The sequence below is a fragment of the Nematocida minor genome (genome assembly GCF_024244105.1).
Source record: "Nematocida minor strain JUm1510 chromosome Unknown 7735, whole genome shotgun sequence".
Classification (NCBI taxonomy): Eukaryota; Fungi; Microsporidia; genus Nematocida; species Nematocida minor.
The window spans coordinates 1-21,940 of NW_026250360.1; the positions used below are offsets into that span (position 1 = coordinate 1).

At 41.1% G+C, this 21,940-nt stretch overlaps 14 protein-coding genes across 14 annotated transcripts; 8 read left to right on the forward strand and 6 right to left on the reverse strand.

Moving 5' to 3' along the window:
- NEMIN01_2218 (phosphoacetylglucosamine mutase) lies at positions 1-1,134 on the forward strand (the record flags this gene model as incomplete). Its single annotated transcript, XM_051478160.1, has 1 exon — positions 1-1,134. A coding segment is annotated over one exon (1,134 nt), but the record flags the coding sequence as incomplete, so codon positions are not given.
- Positions 1,135-1,394: 260 nt separating this feature from the next.
- NEMIN01_2219 (uncharacterized protein) lies at positions 1,395-2,369 on the forward strand (the record flags this gene model as incomplete). The annotated part of the gene is made up of 1 exon (XM_051478161.1): positions 1,395-2,369. The coding sequence occupies one exon, from the start codon at positions 1,395-1,397 to the stop codon at positions 2,367-2,369; it is 975 nt and encodes a 324-aa protein (XP_051334121.1).
- A 148-nt stretch (positions 2,370-2,517) lies between these two features.
- Positions 2,518-2,916, reverse strand: NEMIN01_2220 (uncharacterized protein; the record flags this gene model as incomplete). Its single annotated transcript, XM_051478162.1, has 1 exon — positions 2,518-2,916. One exon carries the CDS (start codon positions 2,914-2,916, stop codon positions 2,518-2,520), a length of 399 nt encoding a protein of 132 aa, XP_051334122.1.
- Positions 2,917-3,200: 284 nt separating this feature from the next.
- NEMIN01_2221 (uncharacterized protein) lies at positions 3,201-5,963 on the forward strand (the record flags this gene model as incomplete). Its single annotated transcript, XM_051478163.1, has 1 exon — positions 3,201-5,963. One exon carries the CDS (start codon positions 3,201-3,203, stop codon positions 5,961-5,963), a length of 2,763 nt encoding a protein of 920 aa, XP_051334123.1.
- Positions 5,964-6,313: 350 nt separating this feature from the next.
- NEMIN01_2222 (uncharacterized protein) lies at positions 6,314-6,850 on the forward strand (the record flags this gene model as incomplete). Its single annotated transcript, XM_051478164.1, has 1 exon — positions 6,314-6,850. One exon carries the CDS (start codon positions 6,314-6,316, stop codon positions 6,848-6,850), a length of 537 nt encoding a protein of 178 aa, XP_051334124.1.
- Positions 6,851-8,080: 1,230 nt separating this feature from the next.
- Positions 8,081-8,605, reverse strand: NEMIN01_2223 (uncharacterized protein; the record flags this gene model as incomplete). Its single annotated transcript, XM_051478165.1, has 1 exon — positions 8,081-8,605. One exon carries the CDS (start codon positions 8,603-8,605, stop codon positions 8,081-8,083), a length of 525 nt encoding a protein of 174 aa, XP_051334125.1.
- Positions 8,606-8,797: 192 nt separating this feature from the next.
- On the reverse strand, positions 8,798-9,334 carry NEMIN01_2224 (uncharacterized protein; the record flags this gene model as incomplete). Its single annotated transcript, XM_051478166.1, has 1 exon — positions 8,798-9,334. One exon carries the CDS (start codon positions 9,332-9,334, stop codon positions 8,798-8,800), a length of 537 nt encoding a protein of 178 aa, XP_051334126.1.
- A 726-nt stretch (positions 9,335-10,060) lies between these two features.
- Positions 10,061-10,780, reverse strand: NEMIN01_2225 (uncharacterized protein; the record flags this gene model as incomplete). The annotated part of the gene is made up of 1 exon (XM_051478167.1): positions 10,061-10,780. The coding sequence occupies one exon, from the start codon at positions 10,778-10,780 to the stop codon at positions 10,061-10,063; it is 720 nt and encodes a 239-aa protein (XP_051334127.1).
- A 101-nt stretch (positions 10,781-10,881) lies between these two features.
- NEMIN01_2226 (post-GPI attachment to proteins factor 3) lies at positions 10,882-11,757 on the forward strand (the record flags this gene model as incomplete). The annotated part of the gene is made up of 1 exon (XM_051478168.1): positions 10,882-11,757. The coding sequence occupies one exon, from the start codon at positions 10,882-10,884 to the stop codon at positions 11,755-11,757; it is 876 nt and encodes a 291-aa protein (XP_051334128.1).
- Positions 11,758-12,549: 792 nt separating this feature from the next.
- NEMIN01_2227 (uncharacterized protein) lies at positions 12,550-13,779 on the forward strand (the record flags this gene model as incomplete). The annotated part of the gene is made up of 1 exon (XM_051478169.1): positions 12,550-13,779. The coding sequence occupies one exon, from the start codon at positions 12,550-12,552 to the stop codon at positions 13,777-13,779; it is 1,230 nt and encodes a 409-aa protein (XP_051334129.1).
- A 740-nt stretch (positions 13,780-14,519) lies between these two features.
- On the forward strand, positions 14,520-15,911 carry NEMIN01_2228 (trehalose 6-phosphate synthase; the record flags this gene model as incomplete). The annotated part of the gene is made up of 1 exon (XM_051478170.1): positions 14,520-15,911. One exon carries the CDS (start codon positions 14,520-14,522, stop codon positions 15,909-15,911), a length of 1,392 nt encoding a protein of 463 aa, XP_051334130.1.
- Positions 15,912-16,278: 367 nt separating this feature from the next.
- On the forward strand, positions 16,279-17,013 carry NEMIN01_2229 (uncharacterized protein; the record flags this gene model as incomplete). Its single annotated transcript, XM_051478171.1, has 1 exon — positions 16,279-17,013. The coding sequence occupies one exon, from the start codon at positions 16,279-16,281 to the stop codon at positions 17,011-17,013; it is 735 nt and encodes a 244-aa protein (XP_051334131.1).
- A 36-nt stretch (positions 17,014-17,049) lies between these two features.
- On the reverse strand, positions 17,050-20,196 carry NEMIN01_2230 (uncharacterized protein; the record flags this gene model as incomplete). Its single annotated transcript, XM_051478172.1, has 1 exon — positions 17,050-20,196. The coding sequence occupies one exon, from the start codon at positions 20,194-20,196 to the stop codon at positions 17,050-17,052; it is 3,147 nt and encodes a 1,048-aa protein (XP_051334132.1).
- A 138-nt stretch (positions 20,197-20,334) lies between these two features.
- On the reverse strand, positions 20,335-21,768 carry NEMIN01_2231 (E3 ubiquitin-protein ligase; the record flags this gene model as incomplete). The annotated part of the gene is made up of 1 exon (XM_051478173.1): positions 20,335-21,768. One exon carries the CDS (start codon positions 21,766-21,768, stop codon positions 20,335-20,337), a length of 1,434 nt encoding a protein of 477 aa, XP_051334133.1.
- Between the last annotated feature and the right edge of the window lie 172 nt (positions 21,769-21,940).

Consider the following 21,940-nt stretch of genomic DNA (forward strand, 5'->3'; position numbering starts at 1 on the left):
GTTAAAAGAGTCTTTGGTGATGAAGCCAAACAGAAGCGAGTTCTAGACAGCTCAAACGGTGTGGCCAGAGATATCTTTGCAGATATAAAGAAATCAGTAAGTTCGATAGTTGACATATCTCTCCTAAAGAACGACAAAGACCTGAACGAAGACTGCGGCTCTGATTTCATAAAAAGCAAAAGAGAGCTGCCTGCAGGCATTTCCGCAAGCACAAGCGAATCTGCATCAGAGGGAAAAAAACTAGCAATTAGCACAGAAAATGGCTCACTAGATGGAAGCACGTTCCTGTGTGCATTTGATGGAGATGCGGACAGAATGATATATTTGAAGCCGTCTTCCAATCAGCTGATAGATGGAGACAGACTGTGCGTTTTATTTGCTTCTTTTCTGAACCATCTTTTGTCGCTTTCTAATGTTAACAGCGAGATCACCACTGTGGTAACTGACTACACAAACGGCGCTGCAGTGTCTGAGCTGAAGACAAAGGGAACTGTTAAAGTCGCTGGAACAGGCGTGAAAAACATGCAAAAAGCGTCGAATAATGCCGTTACTGTGTGGTTTGAGAGCAACGGGCATGGAACAGCCTGTTTTTCAGGAGAGATATACAATGAGATCAAGAACAAGCTGGGGTACAGTGAAAATATTTGTCTTTTGGACATGCCCGAGTCTGCTCTGCTCAATGAAATGGACCAGCTGCTGTGCCGGCCCTCCACCACGCTCTCAACAAAAGATCCGAGCAAAAGATCACCTTATAACGAACTTTTTAGAAAGCTAACAGAGCAGGAATCATTATTGCTACTGCACTCTCTAAGTGATATATTTGATCCGTACATAGGTGATGCGATTGTAAACATGCTTATCAGCGAGTGTATATTCTACAGCGGGTTTGTGCTGCCTGATGTGCTGCTGGGCGTGTACCAGGACATGCCCAATCTTCTTACATCTGTTGCGGGAAGAAGAGACAGATTGAATGAGCTGCTTATTCAGAGCATAAAGGCAAACTATTCAGATGCAAGAATTCATTTGCGAGCATCCGGTACAGAGGATATTATACGGATATACGTGGAGGGAGAGTGCGAGGAAAAACTGAGGAGCATAGTAGAAAATATAAAAATCACACTAAGCGAGCTGTAGGTAGGGAATAAAACACACTTAAACTCGTGTTTTTCTATGCTTTATTTTTATACAGAGAAATCTGCCTGTAAATGAATTGCAGTGCAGAAGTGCATTTATCAGTTGAAAAATTACCCTTTTGGATCTGCTTTCTGTGCAATATTTGGTGTTTACTTTTAAATCTAGTCTGATCATCTGGCATACAGGTGGCAGATCATCTGCAAGAGTTGCAGTTTGCTCCAATTGAATAAATTTTCTGTGTTTTACTAAATTTTATCTTTATGAACATTTCTGCCGTGGACACGTACAGAGACATTCTGAAAAGCAATGTGCTTTCTTTATCGTCTGCGCCCATTGAGTCAGTGGATAGCGTGGTTATCTCGATCACAGATCTAATATCAGACGCCAAGGACATTGTTTTCTCTCCTGACGAGTTTCTGTCTCTCATTTCGCTTTTCAACCAGAGGCCAACATACTTCATTATTGTTTCTATTTTCAAAATACTCCTGAAAGCGAAACTAGACACAGAACAAACCCTTTTATTTCTTAACTGTCATCAGAAACAAAAATCAGACGAGGGGCCGTACTCGCTAGTCAACTGGTCATTTCTTGAAAAGTCTGTGGCCATAAAACACACATTCATAACGTTTTTGTGCAAGCTGGTGCTGAACAATAAAATATCTGAGTGTAGGCTGCGTAATGCACATTTATCTGCAAATGAAGATGCAGGGTCTTCTGTGCAGAACTCCACTGGCGCAAAAAGAGGCAATTTGTGCAGCGTCTCTTCATTTGACGTGATACAAGTGCTTTTCTTTCTCTTTGACGACGAGAATGCAGCTGTTCGACTGAAAAGCTATGAGTGCGCGTGCAGGATAATAAAGAAAGAGAAACAAGGATGGAGCAAAAAAGAAAGAAAAGCCTTCAAAAGAGCGCTAAAATACTTTGGTGCAAGTAGCCTGAAGCTCCTTAGAGAAGAGTACAGAGATAAAGTGGAAAAGGAAAAAGAAATAAAGGTGAGAACAACCAAGCTCAGACAAACCACAAAGATACACATAAAGATGGGCCAGAAAATAAGAAAAAAAACACCTGCGATCAGAATACTCGATACAAAGACCAACAAGTGTAAAGAGATTATCACCTGTCGTAAAAACACAATATTCTACATAAAAGAGCAGCAGTCTATTGAGCTCACAATAAGCCACAAAGAAAAGGTTTTATTTGAGCACACCTGCTCATCAAAAGGAACACTTTCCTAGCACAAAAGCACTTACACTCTGTCTATGTGTTGCCAGCTGCAAACTACAATAAAACCAAGATAAAATTTATTAAATATGTTGTAATTCCTCAACACAGTATGATGTAAACTACGAATAATTTTCTAAATAAAATTTGTGTGTTTATTGTTTATTCTTCTTTCTTATCCTTTGGAGCAGTCCTGTCCTCTGCATGCTCTTTGGCGTAGTGTGTCTGTTTGCCCCCGCTGTTCATTATATGCATTCTTTTGAACTGGAATTCGAGCGCAGATATTTTTTCTTTTATAAGGGATGAATGCTCTGCCTTCTGCGGCTTCAGCTGCAGAGACTCTTCGAGAGGCTTCTTTGCGCCGTCTAAGTTTGGCTTTCTGTACTTTTTGTAGTATATATTTCCTTTTTTTGGGATTTGAAGCTTCTTCTGGGACTGCTCTTTGAATCTCTTTTTAAACTCTTCGCTGGACATCAGATCGTCTAGTATTTTGCTGCTGTTGCGTATTTTGTCGTCTGGCTCTAGCTTTCTTCCTATTCTATTGAGTATGGTGCTGTCCATAAAACCGCCCCCTTAAAACTGCGTATAAATTCTGCAACCCCTTAGCATTTGTCCAAGCTCATTTTTACCAGAGCTGCATCCTAGCTTTACTAGAGCATGCTAGACTGAGCAAGTTTGTAAAAACTCTATAGACAGTTTTACTGCAGAATGTTTCTTGGACTTTAGCATTTTCATTTTTCACTGCTCTACATTATGTGCCAAAAGGATAATTAGTGGCAGAGATCATAAGTGATAGCAATCACAATCAAATAGAAAGTATATTTAGTTTTGCTTTTTTTCGTGTAATGAGAATTGGAAAGATAGCAGTAGTAATTTGTGTAGTTCTAGGAACGTATACTATCAATTCTACCATAGAAGAAAAGAAAGGAGAGATTGAAGAAGTCTTCAATGCAGTCCAGATGAAGTCTTCAGAAGACGAAAGAGTTATTATGTTGAATCCAGTAGAGTTTAGGATAAAAAAGAGAAATAAAATGCTAGACAATCTAAAGAAAAAACTGAAATCTAAGAAGAATACATTGAAAAATGAAGATGAAAAGATAGGCAAATTCAACAGAGTTAAGACATTTTCCTCCCTTGGCAGAGACAAAGACTCTTTTGATACTCCCAAAGTAGTCGAAGAAATTGTGAACCAAATAGAAAATATTGTTAGCTCCGGCACGCAAAGTCCAGAGCTGGCAGCCAGCTCCCATAGCTTGCCGCATCTTAGCGATGAAAACATATATAGAATCAAAGAAGAAATTTACAAAATATTAGAGCAAAGAGTGGAAGATGGACCAATGAAGACAAACACGTCGCACCTTTCTAGAAATATACTTCCAGAGAGCGACTTGTGGAAACAGACAAAAGAAGAGACAGATGGAATTGTGTGCGAAAAGATGGGTCTATACAAGATGCTCGAATATACCAATGAAAACAATAAAGAGAACTGCTCCAATTTGCCCAGCATAGAAGGAAAAGATGTGAGAACGCAATTGGAAATATTACTCGGAAAAGAGTATCCTATGCTTTTTGGAGTTAGTTATGAAGATGAAGTAACTGGATATCTGTTTAGCCATAATGTGCTTCAGGAAATGGAGGCATGTGCTATCATATACAGCAAAACAATTGAGAAGATAAAGGAACTGGGTGAAATCATTGATAAGAGGCTTTTTGATTTCGCAGTTTTTCGAGCCTTGAGTAGAGTCATGCCATACAGCATATACAACAGTAATCTAGACCTTTTTCACCAAGTGTTTTACCAAATTGTTGCAAAGGAAAGCACAAAGGAATTCGATAGAGTTTTTAAAGCTGGTAGAATCAGAGTAATAAGACATTTCAATGAGCTGGAAGAGAAGATGAAAAGCTTTCGAAATAAAGTAGAAGAATATAAAAAACAAAGATCTAGCAAAGAAGGCACAGAAGAAATCAAAAGAATTGCTATGAAGTATCTGCATGACTGCACAAACTTTCTTGAGATACTATTTGATTACAGAAGGGGAAATAGTGACCTTTCAGATTATAGAAGAAATCGAAACACTTGCGTAGACAATGTAGATGACTATTCCTTGCTAGGCCCCTCGATCATGGATGAAATTTTAGCTCTGCTTCTCCAGATATCTGAAGAAAAGAGTGCCTCCTGGGATTTGAAAGACTGGGACCCGAAGGAACTATCTGACAGTAATTTTGTCTCGCCTGAAGAGCTACTAGTTGTACTAGGCGCGAATGTACTAGTGGCAGAGGGCACAACAATGAAAAAAAAGTTCTTAAAGGCTTTAGTGGAGCTAAGAAAAAAACAAAACTATTTCTGTAAAAGGAGAAAATACGCTGAGATGCTTGTAAAAGAGGAAAAGAAGTCCTCTCCAGCAGCTGAAAAGCCTACTATGCAGGTGGATTTAGGCAAAGCTGAGGATTCAAAAGATTACAAAGCTGACAACTATCCTGATCCTAATGAAGAAGGGAGAACATTAGGAAGTAAGTCAATAATATCTAGTATTTACTACCTCGAAGCAGAAGAGAAAATGGGCCTTCTATTTTTAGATAAGCCTAAATATTCAAGCACAGTTGTTCCTCAGAAAGTAATGGACAAAGCCTCTTATAAGCATCTCCAGAAACTAATCAAACGCTTTCTGTTTGACTGGCTCAACAGCTACTACATGCACACCATACCAGCGATTTTCGAAACAGTTTCGAAGGAAGCCAAGGCGCACTTAGGAGAAGTCGCAGGATCTGGCTTTGCAAATGAAACCAAATTTATGGAAAATCTCAGCATTTTGGAAGAGTACATAAGCACAGCAACAAAACATTATAGTGGCGAGAAAACAAGAATAATAAAAAAAATACAGAAAATGTGTACCACGCTGAAAGATCCATCCCTTCCTGCATACTACAGCATTTACATGTCTGATGTTTTTGATAAAAAAGATAAAAAAGATAAAACAAAAAGCAAAGACATATGTCTGAGATTCTTGCGCCACAGTCTACTTTGTCTAACGTTCCACAGAACAAACATTGCTCTTCTAATGAACAATCTTTTCCAAAACCTCAAAACTACACCTAGTGTATACAGTGACTATGCCAGTTACACCACACCCAGGGGTATGGTGGTAGATGGTGCAGTGTTGTCTAAACCTGCTCGTATCAGAGATAGCAGTCCTTCTACAGATAAGGATCAGAGTAAAGCAGAAAAAGAAAGCCCCTCTAAGTCTAAAGAAAAAGATAACTTAATGCTATATATGAATGAAAATGGTATTTGTGAGCTACCTGCCCTGCATATCATCGAAATACTAATCGGAGACCAGTTAGAAGATCCTATGTTAAAAAAAAGCTATATGCCGTTAGCTAAGCGCATAGAAGGCAAATTGAACTGTGACGATGCCAAAAAGCTTAACTTTTTCCAGTCATTATTAAATCGGTTATCAAAAAACGAAAATGCAGAGAATTATGAAAAAATTAAATCCGACTGCATTGAGCTAATACATCATATGTCCGCCGGCCACAAAAGAAATCTGTACAAATCTTACACATCAAGAAAAAGTAAAGAGAAAGAGGAAAAAGATTTAATTGGCTAGCTGTGCCATTTTACTGCAGTCTAACACAGATGTGTACAATCTAAGGGATAGTATGCCATTCCGCCTACAGCAAGGATTCTAATAAATACTATTCTCAATTTTTTTATTTCAGAGCACTAAAGAAGGGTAATGTACAATAATAAAATTTTAGAACTATAAAGTGTTGGCCAGTTTTACACTGTGCTAAAGAATGGGCAAACATCTGTCTCCATTCCTTCTCCCATCTCCTTTCTAGCCATACTGTATAGAACATGCAAAATATGCCACTATTCTGCAATCATCCCCATCATACATTTTCATCAAACATATTATTGCATTTATATATTTTTGGATTTTTTAAGCGAACCGTAATGGACATTGTGAAGATAGCAATCTATACTATTGTTTTAGTGTGCTTCTATTTGGCCAGTACGTATGGAAAGTTCAGAAGCAAGAACGCCAGCAGAGCGTGTCTGAATTCAAATGGAAGAGAAAGACAGGGAGCATACATTATAGAAATATGCCCGCAGGTAATTGACAGCCACAGAGCGCTGGTCCCCGCAGATAGAAAAAACAGCAGCAAAAAATTTAGAAGAGCTTCTGTAAAACTGGCTGAAAGCGCTCTGAATGAAGACCCGTTTAGCTTGAATGTTACGAGATTCACCATGACTGCAGATGGAAATATTAAAAAAATAAAACTGCCTGAAGCAGGCCAAGCAGAAGGTAGCGCAGAAATACTAAAATGTTCTGCATTTATGGAAGAGAAAAAGGCATTCAGCGATATTTTGGACTTTGAGAGTGTCTTTGGCAGTTTTCTGCATGAAAGAGGAATAGACGGGATACGCGTAACCAATCCCGAAATAGCCAGCCACTTCAAAAGATGCGACAAAAGAGATAGAAGAAGATAGAAACACAACGGCAGAGATAAGGAGCAGCTTTTTCTCAAAACCATAAAAGAATAAATAACTATTTATTGGAATCTAAACTCTATTAGCCTATAGCAGGCCTCGCTAGTAGATAATATCATCAGAGAGTAGAGCTAATCTACCAATAAATCCAGTTTAAGTGATTGATAATCACTATTAAAAGAGCAGTGTATTTTCACTAGTTAAATGTATTCGAACAACATAATCATGTCTATCTACACCACTAGTAAGTTATCTCTACTCATCTACCGTTTGTGCATAGTAAGTTCTCCAATATTTAAAATAATAAAAATTGTCATTAAGCTGTAATGTTATTGTAAAGGTATGGATAAAAATAAAATAAATAAATTTATACACTTTGAAAAAACAGCAAAGTAAGCATTCGTAGCAGAGCCAGAAAACACAAACTAGCAGCGCTTCTAAATTAGAACAATACACTCCATCTAGTGCTGCAGAAAGTGTGGAGCAAGAGCATTCAATAAGCTAAGCAAGGCTGTAGCACTCATAAGACATTAGCACAGAGAATAGGCTTACATTCATTTACTCACATCCCATAACTAAACATCAGTGCATTATGCTATTCCCATTAGAAAATGAATACAAACTAACTCTTGCCACAGGCGGCCTATGCCCTCAAAGTATCCACTATTAGCAAATAGATGTCTACTCTAAGAAACACAAATGCTCTTGCTAGAATTCCCTTATTACTCTTTCACTACTCTTTCACTACTCTCTCAGCACTCTCTCAGCACTCTTCTACCTGTAGAGAGCCGGTCTCTTTGTACGTGCGTCGATATGGCCGAGTGGTCTAAGGCGGTTGATTAGAAATCAGTTGGGTTTACCCGCGCAGGTTCGAATCCTGCTGTCGACGATTTTTTGTCCTGCCTGTCTGTACTGCATATAAACAAAAAAGAAAAGCGCCACCTAGTGCTGTGTCAGTGTGGCCGAGTGGTTAAGGCGGTTGACTTGAAATCAGTTGGGTTTACCCGCACAGGTTCGAATCCTGTCGCTGACGATTTTTTGCCCTTCCTATCCCTGTATCTACTGAAGCCTTCCGCCCTCTATTTTTGTGTCGATATGGCCGAGTGGTTAAGGCGGTTGATTCGAAATCAACTGGGTTTACCCGCGCAGGTTCGAATCCTGCTGTCGACGCTTTTTGCTCTGACATCCATCTCTTATAAAGTGTTATTTATTTATTATTCTCTTCTACCTCTACTGTTTCCTCATTGCCTGCTCCATTCTCTGCAGTTTCTCTGCGTATTCTTTGTCGTCCTTTCGCTTCTTCAGAGTGTGCTCTCTTGACTCTGTCTTGGCTCTGGCCCGGGCCTCTCTTATCTTCTTCCTTTCGCTGCCTCTGCCTCCTCTGATAGCCCCACTTCGTGACTTGAATGCAGGCTCTAGCTCTTTAAACTCCTTCCGCTCCACTTCAATCCTCGGTGCTCTGCTTATCTCCACGCCGAGTACCTCTTTTATGCACTGTTTATCGCTATCCACTACAATATCTCCAAGATTTTCGATAAAATACGTTAGAAACTCTCCCGATACGAACAGCCCAGCACCGCGTCTTTCTTTGTAAATGGAGAGTAAGCACTCCAGAGCCTCTTTGATGAGGCTGTCGTACTGGTTGAGCTGGCTTATCGTCAGCAGCGCATACACCTTATGGTACGTCTTAACGCCGTCTGTGCTCATTTTTCTTTTAACTTTGTTAAGTGTATTCGCACACTTGGAGTAGCTCATGTCCATACCAATAAAATATTTTATGCTTTTTTAATATTCGCTTCTCTGCTACTTACAGAAATAGTAATCTATGTATCACTGAGTGTGCTTTAAGATCTAGACAAACACAGATTCTAATGATATGCACTAGATTGTAGGAATAGATAAAGAAAGATAGAGATAAATATTTTAGATTGCCATCAGTTTTATTGACTACAGTCTGTTTCTATTTTCAACTGTTGTTGCACTGACTATCTGCACGCCCATCTTCATTCCGTCGAAGAGATCTACGCACTTCTCTGCTAGCTCTAGGGTGGGCAGCTCCATGTAAATTATGCCCTTGAACTCTTCTCTTTTGATCTTGTCGTAGACCATTAGCACGTGGTCGGTGTGTATGTTGTTGTTTCTTAGTATCTCTCTTATCTGGTGCTTTTCTGTTTCTAACGGAATGTTTGATAATTTTACACTGGTGGGCGTGAAGACAAATGATGGCTGGTAGAGGGCAGGCTCTTCCTTTGCTTTCTGCTCCACTTTCTTCTCTGGACACTGCGATGGAAGATGCGACTCTTTCTTGCAGATAGTGCAGAGGTGTTCTTCTGGTTTTTCGTTCTTGCTTTCTTCTCTATAATAAAAACGGGTGTTTGCAGTTAGTATCTTCTGCGAAGTGCTGTCAACGCCTTCGCTCTTTATTCTCATTTTCAGCCTTCTTTCAATGGCACTCCAGTTCGGCTCATATTTAAATATTTCCATGCGAAAACTTTTAATTATTTTTTAGTTATACTTTCTGTTCTATTCTGCTGTCGTACACCATTCAATGAACAATTTTAATTTTGCTCGAGTATTCTAAAAATAAAACAGAAATACTCACAGACACACCAGCAAACTGCATAGATAAAAGGTATAATATACTAGCATATAATGCGCAAAAACAAAACAAATTTAATGAGTGATTGACACATCCAGTCATTCTGTGCATGTTTACATCTTTATAATCTCAGCAGTACCTATAAATATTTGATGAGTTTTATGTAACAACGGGAAATAGCCTGAGATAACCGCTATCCAACTTGGGCTTACTTGAAGACTTTCTATCACCTCAAGAAGCACTGTGCGAAGATACTGTAGCAATTATTACTAGATTGCAAGAACATCAGTACTTCAACAACAGACTCATTGGAGTTTATTCTCGGACTATTCTGCGGCTGTAAAGATGGCTAGCAATCATTATGATCAGCGAGAAAACTATTTAAAGAGTTTGAATTTCAATAAATAAAAAATTGTTCTTCTTGGTCCTAGAGGAAAAACAATCCTACCTATGTTTGGCATCTGTTCTGCTGTTTGTTTAGCAGAGATAAACACAGAGATATTCGCAGTGAATAAGCAGCACAGAAGATGCCATTAAAAGATAACACTATCTGTGGTATTTCCAATACTTTATTAATATTTAATGGTTTTATCTTATCTTTTAAACAGTGGCTATCTACTATAATCTTTTGTCAGAGAGACTGAGCCTGGAGACTTTCCCAGAGCTATTGTGTTCGACACTTTACACGTTGAGTCAACGAACATGTAGCAAAAGTGGGGCTTGACCCAGATGTTCGAGGTGCTGTGCGATGCTCCTATGTAGATCACTGGAGGTATCTTGAACAGCGCATTTACAGACGGATTCTTCTGCACAAAGGGCGGCTTTATTTTGAACATTGTAAGAGTTTTTATTTTCTCCAGCTCTTCTGCGTTTATTAGAGACCCTACATTCTTCAGCTCTTCGCTTTCTGCTATGCTGCACATTTCTATCTCTGAGTCGTGCACGCCAGGTATTTTCCAGTCCCCTGGGAGGTTTCTTGCGTCCTGCAGGTCTGTGTGCTTGTCTTCACTCGGCCCTGCGTGGATGAAGCAGCATCTTTTGCCGTATGTGCACTCTCCAAAGGTTGTGTATGTTTTGCAGAGCTCTGTCTTGTACCTGGGATGCCTTTCAATGTCCCGCAGCTCGTTGAGAGAGTGCGCAAACTGGCACTTGTCTCCGTATGTACAGAAGTTGCTGTTTTCAAAGCTCTTGCAGATCTCGGTTTTGTAGAGTGAGATTTTTTTCTTCGATATGATCTTTTTAGATCGCTTTCTCTCTTTCTGGTCGCACTCCTGGACCTCTTCGTATTCACTTGTGTTTACCTGAATGTTCAATAGCTCTCTTCTCTCCATCTGAAAGCCTTCTGTTTAATTTTAATTGCTTTTTGTGTTTGCTTTATAAACTCTTATTTTAATTTACACATTTCTCAATCTAATTGCATTTAATATATTTTATGAAAGGTGAAATCAGAACAAACAAAATACTCCAAGGCATATCAGACAACTACCTCCTCATAAGCAAAAGAATAGACAGCGCTCTCTGGAGCCCTTCTGATTTTGCAGAGAACCAGGCTTTTATTGTGGACTGCATGCAGAGCTACAGCACAAACATAAAATATAAGGGAAAGTACGCGTTCATTCGGGTGCTGCATGCACAGGAGATCTGCTCTTCTCTGTTCTCTCTTTTTTCAGCCATCTCAGCTGCTCTTTGTCTTTTTTTTGTTGCAAAGATGGAAAGTAAGCGCACAAGGAAGGATTCTTCCACCAGTAGCCCAAATGCTCAAAAAGTTGCAAAGTATTTTCACTTTTTAAAGTGCGTTCTGGCTCTGCACTCTGCCACCTGGCTGGGCAGCTGTGTATTCCACATCAGAGACTGCTATGCAACGCAGTGCTTAGACTACTTTGGAGCTATCCTGAGCATTTCATCAACTATTTTTCTCTCCATAAAAAGACTGTCTATCTCTGCAGATGCAGCCCAGTATTTTCTCTCAGTATTTGTAGCATGCCATATTCTGTACATGCACTTCATTCACTTTGACTTTCTCTACAATGCAGCCATCTGCGGTGTGCTATTTGGCGTCAATGTCGGTCTCTGGACTCTCTGGTACATGCGCATAAAAAGCGCAGTGTACAGCAGGCTCCTTAAGATAAGCATTTTCGGGATGGTTTCTGCTGCATGTTTTCAGATAGTTGATTTTGGCCCTGTATACTTCATACTAGACTCGCACGCTCTGTGGCACATTCTCGGCTGGATTTTCAGCTGTTCATTGCATCTTTTCATTGCAATAGATGCAAACTCTCTCCTAAAAGACTTCAGTGCTTTTGCATAAACTATTTTGTTTAGCTCCAAGAGAAAGAAAGACAGAGAGCAATACGGGATAATTTGTGTAAGCATTGGCAATTCTTTCCAGACAAAGAGATGCCATATCTAGGCTTAAAAGCACAGCACCTGAATGTATACCATCCTATGTATTAATAAATAGTCTAGTGTCTTACTATTTTCAGAGATTTTCAGCTTAGTGGATGTTCTATGCGTATATCTGCCACTAGATCTACAGCAGATGCTAGTACACCAAGAGTAGATACTAGCTTTTTGATGCGCATAAGCCTACTCTCGAATACTATAACTTATCCACAGTGATCGAGCAAACATTGGAAGATCGCAGAATTATTCTAGTATAGTGTCTGCCAGGCACTGCAATAAAGTAGAAAAGAACAGTATAAAGGTACATCATCCTCTTTATTCCACAGCTGCACTCTGTACCAATGCAGTGCATAGAATACTGCATGAATACACTCGAAAAATCACCATTAAAATATTTGCAATATTCTGCTCTTCCACGGCCTTGTGTTTCTGTGCTTCTTCTCTCTCCGCACGGGCTGGTGCTCTAGTAAGCACTCTTTCTTCCGAGCAGCCAGAGCTCCTGCTCCCCACACACGCATGGTGATTAGCAATTTGTCCCAATGCGGAAGAAGCCATAAGGATTGGTCTAATTTCAAATAGATTTGCAAATTAATTACAAAAAGACGAAGAACCAGGTCCTTGGAATCCTATAAATGCCCTTATTTGACTATATTGCCACTTATAAAGATATAAATAGGCGAAAACTCAAAGAAAACCAATGAGATACCTTCCTTTGATTTGTCTAATTAGCAAGACAATCACATGCCTATCCACGCAAGGGCAGGTGAATGTCGTCACAGTCAATGGAGCAGAAAACCTTTCAAGCCCCTCAGCAGTCTGCACTCAAATGGGCATGCAGCCGTACTTCCTCCAGGCACAGGATGTGAACACGGTCCTCGCATCAATGAAAGCAGCAGGCGTCCAGAGAGCAAACATTGCAGGATGGAATGACGAGAAGATCGACATGGTAATAGGCACATCCGCAGGAGAAGTCACTCCCCTCGATCACAACAACAAAACCAACAGTGTTCTTTGCTTGTCAGGAGGAGCATCTGCGTCCACAACAGTTTCCAACACCGGGCCATCAAGACCCGCAGAAACTCCTTGCTCCTCTGCAGGATCTCCTGTAGCCCCAGGCCCAGTGAGACCCTCATGCCCCGCTGTGCCAGCTGCAGGATGCTGCGCAGTAGAAAAAGAGTGCAAAGCTCCCTGCGTAGAGATCAAAGGCAACGTGTGCCCCACAGTCTGCTGCAAGCCAACAAAATGCGTCGTAAAAAGAAGACCCACTCCCTGCGACTCGCCATGTGTTGCCAACTACCCCCACAAGAAAGTCTACGTAATTGACGAGCTCTCTCTCTTCTGCGGGCCCTTCATCAGAATAGTTGAGACAAGATGCAGACCATTCGCAAGAGACACCATTTGGACAATCTCCAAGGCACTTCCCTACCACATTGGACAGATTGGCGTTCCATCAATGCTCAGAAGCGCTGAGTACCTGCACAAAATTCTGTGCGAAGCCAGATCCAAGTTCAGCGCGTGCGGATGTGTGTGCTTGTTCATTGATCACTTCAATAATGTCTTTATTGCAGTTGGTGATGACTACTACCAGGTCATCCCTAACGGACAGTGCATGCCATGCAGACCATTCCCCAACCCATGGGGGCCATTCCCAAGAGGCCCAGGCCCAGTGATTCCAGGCATGCCCTTCCCAGGATTCTGCCCACCAAGATGCCCACCAATGTGTCCACCAATGTGCCCACCAGCAGGAAGAAACTGCTCGCCATGTGCTCCTAAGGTGAAGTGCGCCCCTAAGAATGGAACTGATGGATGCGGAAAACCATGCCCACCATGCTTCACGTTCTGCAAGATCTCATGCGAGCGTATGGTCCAGATCAGAAGAAGAGGTCTTTACGCAGTTCTTTTCTCCACACATCTTGAGTTATACTAGATGGTATCAGTTGTAATAAAGTGAATAGTCTTTTATTTGTTTTTGCAAACTTTTTGTTCCTGCGCTCTTGCATTTCAGCACTTCTCTTATTCAGTAGAACATTTGCACATTGGACAGAGGTGAATAATGTGCTGCATGGAGAGCATAGGAGATAGTGCTGGGTAGTTGGTGTGTGTTAAACAGGATATTAATCGTCAGCAGATGAAGAGCTAGTGCATGAGTCTATCACTGTTATGCGTGTTTGTGTCTGGCAATTCAGTGTGTTTAAATTGGAACAGAAAGATGGATGATTATACGGATATTTTTGAGTGGGTGGGTGCAAGGAGTGTAAATACACTGAATAGACAGAGATATTTTTATTAGTTGGGATGTGATTGAAAGTAATTAGATGTACCTCTTTATTACTCTGATGTATTTATGCTCTGTAGACTCCTAATGATGGTGCACATCTTAGGAGAATATAAGTGTCAGAGTCTATACACAGAAATAGATATGTAAAAATAGGTAAACCACTAATCAGATCTATCTGTAAAGACACTGTATCGATAATTCTTCAGTAAATAGCTAATTAGTCTAAGATTAGAGTGCTTGTGCTCAGTGTAAGGATGATCATAAGGAGGGTTTGCAGTTAATTTGGAGATAGTTCTGGATAGCTAAGAAGAGATTGCAATCAGTCTCTCTTCTACTGCACACCATCAGTGCGGTGGCTTTGGTTGAAAGCTTGAAATGTTTTGAAAATAATGAAAAACACTAAGCTCATTGTGGTAAGCAATAGGCTCCCACTGAAAGCAAAAAAAGAAGAGGGAAAGTACACATACACAAAAACATCAGGAGGCCTTGTAACAGGGCTCAGCGGCGCGCAGGACTCTCTCAACTTCACATGGATGGGCACTTTGGAGGGCGTGGAGCCTGCAGACCAGGAGACAGTGAAAAAAGAGTGCATAGAAATGTACAACTATCACCCAATCTTTATAGAGGATGGTTTGTACGACAAATACTACAACAATCTGTGCAATGGAATGCTGTGGCCTATTCTCCACTCTTTCTCAGACCTGGCGTCTTTCAGTGCGGAGGACTATATCGCGTATAAAAAAGTAAATGCACAATTTGCAGAAGAAATAGCTAAAACACTGAATGATGGAGATATGGTCTGGGTGCACGACTACCACCTGATGCTCCTTCCTGAGATGATTAGGAAAAGAGTGTCTAGTGGAAAGATCAAAATAGGATACTTCCTCCACATTCCATTCCCGAGCTACAGCATACTCAAAGGATCGCCCATCCTCTATCCGCTGATCAGAGGAATACTTGGCTCTGATCTGGTGGCTTTCCACACATTCGAGTATCTTTCCAATTTTGCAAATGCCTGCGAGATATGCCCAATAGAAGAGTCAGAGTCTCCGCTAAGCATAAAAATAGATGGAAGGTCTGTCAAGCTGGAAGCCCTCCCCATAGGAATCGATCCCCTTGCCTTCCAAACAGAGTCAATGAAGAAAATGACGAAAGACAGAGGAAGACAGCTGAAGGAGAGATTTGGGAATAAAAAAATAATTCTTGGAATTGACAGGGTGGACTACATCAAAGGAATCCCGCACAGAATAAAGGCTTTTTCTAAGCTGCTGGAAGATAATCCAGAGTTATCTAAGAAAGTGGTATTTTGCCAGGTAGGTGTTCCCAGTCGGACAGACGTCACAGCATATGCCACTCTTTCGGATGTTCTCTGCAGACTCAGCGGATCTCTTAACTCATCCGGCAGAATTGAGGATACATCGGTGTATTTTATAAATAACACGATCTCATTTATGGAGCTGTGTGCGCTCTACTCTGTCTCTGATGTGTGTGCTATTTCTTCATTGAGAGACGGGATGAACCTTGTTGCGCTGGAGTTTGTAGCGTGCATGGGGAGCGGAGTGCTTGTGATGAGTGACTATGCAGGAGCAGCTGGAATGCTGACGCGTTCTGTCTATGCCAACCCCTGGGACATAAGAGAGCTGTCAGAAGCGTACAAAATCGCGCTGGAAATGCCAGAGGATGATAGAATATCACGAAAAACAGAGATGCAGAAGATAGTATCAGCCTTCACAGCAGAACACTGGGCGAACAGGTTTATATCCATACTATCAAAAGAATAAAGACCGATAGTTTTAAACAATCTAGCTGCTTTATGTCCTAAAAGGGAAATGTTCTTCTGTAGCCTTCTTTTCTATTTTCACCTTACACTTATCTTACCCAGTGAAATTATTTTAATTTGCCACTCCTGCACCTCTACTGCTGTGCGTAGTTACAATGCCGTGCACTAGAGCTATCCTTTGCTACTGATCGCAGTATTTTGCTTAATTTCTTGTGCACTGCTGATCTCGCTCTTTTAGTTGCCCTATTTACTCATATTTAGTTTTTCTTTTTCAAGTTTTTCGCACTTGGTTTGTTTGGTGTTTTTATTTTTAGCAATTTATACTTGATTTTCTGGGTTTATATTTGTGTTGGTTTATTTTATTTTAAATGAGAGGATTCATTGTTTTACTTATGCTCAGTGCTATCTACGGATTTATAGAGCAGTACAAGCCAAATGCTCCGATAATTGTGGTTAAGGAGCTGAAGAACGCCACGGTGACTCTTTCGGATGTCAAGGTGTATCTCAGATCGAACGAAAATGAAAAATGGGCAGAGCCCAAAGACTATTTCAACAGGATGGATAATGACAGTACATACTCCTCCTCAGACTACCACAGAGAAATTAGAGCAGAAATGAGTGTCTTTGAGTCGCCCACGAGAGAGTGGAAGTCCTTGACAAAAGTAGGCGTTGACGCATACACTTCTAAAAACACGCAGCAAGGCCACAAAGTAAATTTTTTGTGGACTTCCACCAATGAGAACTACTACATGTTCCTGTTCAGAGTGTTTTTGGATCCAAATCCTGGCGTAGAGGTGGGAATTGACGTGGTGACCTACGAGGGAAGGCCTGAAGACCCAAGCATCTACTCGCACACAGACTCGCAGATAAGAAATAAGGAGAAGAGAATAGCAGAGTGCATCAATGTATCAAAAGAAATACTCGATCTGCAGGACCTGGACAAAACAGACGAGCAGAAATACAAGAAACTTACGGACGGAATATTCCAGGTGATTTTGCTGGCTGTGTTTTTAAAGATAGGAGTTTTTATTGGATCGTTCTTGTTTATCAACAGAAAAATTCAGCAGTTTTATATTGATAAGAAGATTGTTGTTAAAAGCTAAATAAAAAGCCATCTTTTTACTTTTGAGTCTCTATCCCTACACAAAGGAAGGAGCCACTGTTATCCCCAGAGACTTGAAAAGATTTTCTGTTTTTTCCTGGACTTTTTCGTTTCCATTTTCCTCGTTCTCTCCAGCTGCTGTGCTCTCTGACACTGTGTACATCTGGACGGGAAGAGAGCTACTTTTATCCAGCGATGACAAGATGGGCCCTAGAGAGAGCTTGTCAGGGTAGCCTAAGTATTTGCTTGGAGACAGAATGGTCATAGTGGTCTGTTTTGGCTTCTCTCCTATGTCTATTTCGAAGATGCAATTTGCTCTTTCGTCCTTCCACAAGTATTCTCTCAGCAGAGTGCCTTCCAGCCACTCTTCTTTTATCTTGCCGTTAATTGACAGATTGCATCCTGTGCTGATCCCAAATGACCGAATTCTTGTTTTTTCTCTGTCAAATATTTCTGCGTCAACTGTCAGGTCTTTGTTCTCTCCAAAGACTGCAATGTAGTTCAGAGTGGGAAGGCCTGAGATCTCTTCCACTGCGAGCCTAGTAAACGCTTTCTCCCCTATCAGCACGAGACTCTCCAGGTACAGGAACGGCGTAAGTCCGTACTGCTTCAAATTCTGGAGATCGTTATTTCTCAAAACGTGTGTTCGAGCGGCTCTGAAGAAACAGTGCTGCAAAAGTCTGTTGATCATTCCTTCAGAGCAATTTTCCACCGTTATGGTCTTTATTGTCGCAATGTGCGCATGATCATCCACCAAATCAGTTCCATCTTCTATCACAAACCGAGAGAGCGTGAGAGTGCTAATATTTGCAGATATTTCTGAAACAAATACGTCTATTGTTTTATCCATCAGCGAGAACAGGTACGAGGCCTCGTGGAAAACCAAGTCAACTTTGTTCAATTTTTTCAAGCTGTCTGCAAAATTGGAAATGCGCATGTGCGAGAGAACCAAAGTGTTCTGCGCATCTTTTCTGCTATCACTGGAGAATATCTTCTCTATCTCTGAAAGGACGTTTACTATGGGGCCGTCTGCGTCTGGGTGCTCAGCTATTCCTTTTCCGCGTATCTCAAATCCCTTGAGGTTTTTGAACACACTCCAGTTGTAAGAAGCCAGAAGATCTTTCTCTGAATAGGTCTCCAGATCAATCGTAAGAGAGACAACTCTTGATGCACACTCTGTGAATAAACTGTCTGAAATAGCATCCATCTTATCTGTGAATAAGTGCTGGTTGTGCTTTAGCAAGAAATTGGCAATGTCTACGTTTTCCGAACTTTTTACGGGTTGCAAATCTTTTATGTCCATTTTCATTTTCATTTCTTCGTCAAGAGTAAGCCCCCATATGTGAATTTTGGAAAACGATACGCACTCCAAAGAATTCACTAATCTCAGCTTCGAATCTCCAGGAGATTGCCCAGAGGCTGCAGCATCAGTCTGTTTATCTGCTTCCTGTGCTTCATCTTTTTCTTTAGACTGTGCATCTGTTTTCTCGTTTTCTTTTGCTTTTTCTTCTGGCTCTGCATTGATGGCTGGTGTGGATTTCTTATCTTCATCAGATTTGCTTTCAGTTTCACTGCTTGCTGTGGGCTCTTTATCTGTACTCTTATGTTCGTCTTCTAACACTGCATCTTGCTCTGTTTTTTTATCACCAGGCTGTTTGTTCTGTTCAGTCTGCGCATCATCACTTGGCACTTTTTCATTTTCCTGAATAGACTTTGCTGGGCCACCATCTTGTGCTGTACTATTTTCTCTGTGATTGGTGGGCTCTGTGCCATTCTTTTTTTCTGTTTGGTCACCTTGCTGTTCATCACTGGGCTTTGGTTCAGCACTGGACTCATGGACAGGATCTGATTGGGCACCTTTTTTATCCTCGGATTTTGACGAGCCATTGGACTCAGATGAGCTGCCAGATTCTGGTGTTTTATTTGCTTCTTGGCTAGATTCTGATTTGCTCTCTTTGTCTTCAGTTTTTGATAAATCATTTGTCTCTTCTTTAGATTTAGGCTCAGATTCTGGTTTTCTGGACTCAGGTTGATTGGCTGTCTCATGATCTGACTTTGATGACTCATTTGTTTCTTGTTTAGGCTCAGGTTCTGATTTTCTTTCTTCATCTTTAGCCTTTGGTGAGTCATTTGTTTTAGACTCAGATTGAGATTGACTGGTTGTCTCATGATCAGACTTTAACGAACTGTCATCACCATTACTAAGCTCAGATCGTAGTTGGCTAGCTGCATCATGATCAGTCTTTGCTGAATCATCTTTTTTAGCCTTAGGCTCTGGCTGTGTTTGGCTCGATGTTCCATTCCCTGTCTCTGATAAGCTGTCACTATCAGTTTTAGACTCAGCTTCAGACTGTCTAGACGGCTCCATGACACTCTTCTGCACTGGACTTTGAGCAGCTTCACTTTCTGATGCTTTATGCTGTCCAGACTTCTCTTTGTCATTTTCTTGTGCTGTGCTATTTTTTTTCATTTGAGCATGACTAGAGACTAAAGTATCTTCATCATCCTCACTCCCATCAGCAGAGGCATACCGTACGTCTTCCTTACTTTTCTCTTTTTTCGCGCTTAGATCTTCGTTTTTCTTTTGTTCTGGCTCTTTTTCGCTGCTCTTTCCATCTGATTGGTCCACATCTTCTGATTTACCGCTTGGCTGCATGCTTGCGTTCTTTGGCTCTTTGTTCTGCTGTTTGTGCACATTTTCTGGCTTTTCTGCTTTGGTTGTGCTCTCATCAGAGTCATAGCTTGAATCAGATGACTTTCCCATCTGCTGTTTATTGCTACTTTTGCTGGGCGCGTGCATTGCTGCATCTCTCTTACTATCAGAGGATGCCCTAGTTGGAGAAGTTTTCGCATTCTTATTGTCTGTGCTTTTTTCCTCGCCGTGCGAATAGCTGCTATAGAATGGATCAGAATCAGAGACATCTTTGTGATTCTGTGCTTTCTTTTTTTCCGCTGCTTTCTCTTCCTTTGCAACAGGCTCTGGTCCTTTAAACCCTTTCACCACCAGCTGGTTCTCCAGCAGTTCAATCTCGTTTTTCCTTTTTGAGATAGCATCCAACAGCTGTTTCTCGTAGACAGCTGGCTCCAGGGTTTCACTTGCGTCCGCTCTTATCACCAACAAATAAATACATATAAGCATCATCACTTTTCTTTTTGCATATGCTTTTAGCTCTTTGTTTCTCATGCTCCAGCAGCCTCTGGTTCATTTATAGTGGGAATTTAGTAAACCAATAGAAACAAAAACCAATCATTTTTGACTTCAAAAACTGCGCTTGATAGTTTATATTATAGATTTATTTTTCTTCTACTTTTATCTATTTATCTATTCAATCACAAAAGTTCTGTGCTTCTTCTTTCCTTCTTTCTCTTCCTTTTTTGGCTCTTTTGGCCGGGCAGCAGGCAGTTTGATTTCAAGGTTGGAAACATGGATGGGCTTTACCACAGCCTGTCCTGGCTTGTTGTTCCATGCCGACTTAGTGAGCGCCGATGACCAGCTGAGCTTTACATTCGCAGGAGGCTTGGGAGCCTCTGGTATTTTTGCACAGGACTCCTCCACGCTCTTTGGCTCCTCTTTCTTTGTCTGCGCTGTTTGTTTTTGTTCTTTTTCCTTTTTGGGCTCCATCTTAATCGGTGCAAACTCAATTGCTCTTTTGATTTTTGGAAAGTTTTTCTTTATGTCTTCTGTTCTGTCTGGCAGTAAATACGTCGATATTCTTTCTATAAACTCAACTGTTTTTTTATCCCCCAGTAGCTCTCGAATTCTAGCAGCGTACTCGTCCAGTTCGATTGCCAGCTCGTCATACTCTGCTGTTAGCTTTGCCACTTCGTCTGGTGATGCATAGTTTCTCTTGATGAGGTTTGTGTATTTGCTCTTCATATCTCTGCTTCTCAGGAGCTCGCTTCTATTCAAGTGCTTTGGAGGCTCTGGTGCAGCTTCCTCTTCTGGCGGAGTGACTGGCTTTTTTTCCGTTATTTTTCTATTGGCTTGTGATGGTCCCTGTATTCTGATTTTGTGCTCTTTTTTTGTCGGATGCAGCGATGCTTTGTGTGCAGCCAGCTCTACCTCGTCTATAAACGCATAGCACCGTGCGTCCAGACACATTCTTTCACTGCACGTGTAGTGCACTTTCTTGAAATGATTTTCAAGCTCGGAGTAGTTTTTGTAGTATTCGTTCTTTTTCCCCAGCCTTTCGCAGAGATAGCACAGCTCGTGCGCCTTCCTGCAGTGCTTAGCCAGCATGTCTGCAGTGTAGAATCTTTCTCGGCAGAACCCGCACATCGGGTGTCCGTTCCCTATTGTTTTTTCGGTTCTGTGCGCATTGAGCTCGGCTATACTGTAGATCACGTACTCAAACGGGAACTCGCACCTGTGCTCAACACACAGCTCGCAAAGGTGTCTTTTGTGCTTTGCGGAGTAGTGCTTCATCAGTGTCTGGTTGTCGTAGAACTCTGTCTTGCACAGCTGGCAGGATCTGGTCATTAGCTCTTCTATTTCATCTATTTCATCTGGGTCACAGACTATGCAGTTGGCCCAGAGATAGGAGTCTTCTGTTTGTCTAAACTTTTCGTTTTTGTTTTTTGTGACTTTAAACTTCATCTCGTCATCGCGTATTTCTCTGAGACATATAGGGCATCCTGACTTGTTGCTTATAAATTTGTATCTTAGCCCGCACTTCAAGCAGCACCTATGCCCACACTCTGTTACTATTCCTACCGTGTAGTGGTCGTAGCATATTACACATTCATCTCCATCCATAATTTGCAAATTACAGTAAAATTTTCAATTTACTATTTTATTTATAGCTCTCTTCTTTCTATCCTCTTCCTCGCATTTGTTCTTATTAGCTCTGCACTTCCTTTGCAAAGAGCTGGCTAGCATCTATCCAGCCATCTTCTACTCTATCTATATATAATCAGTCTTCTGATCA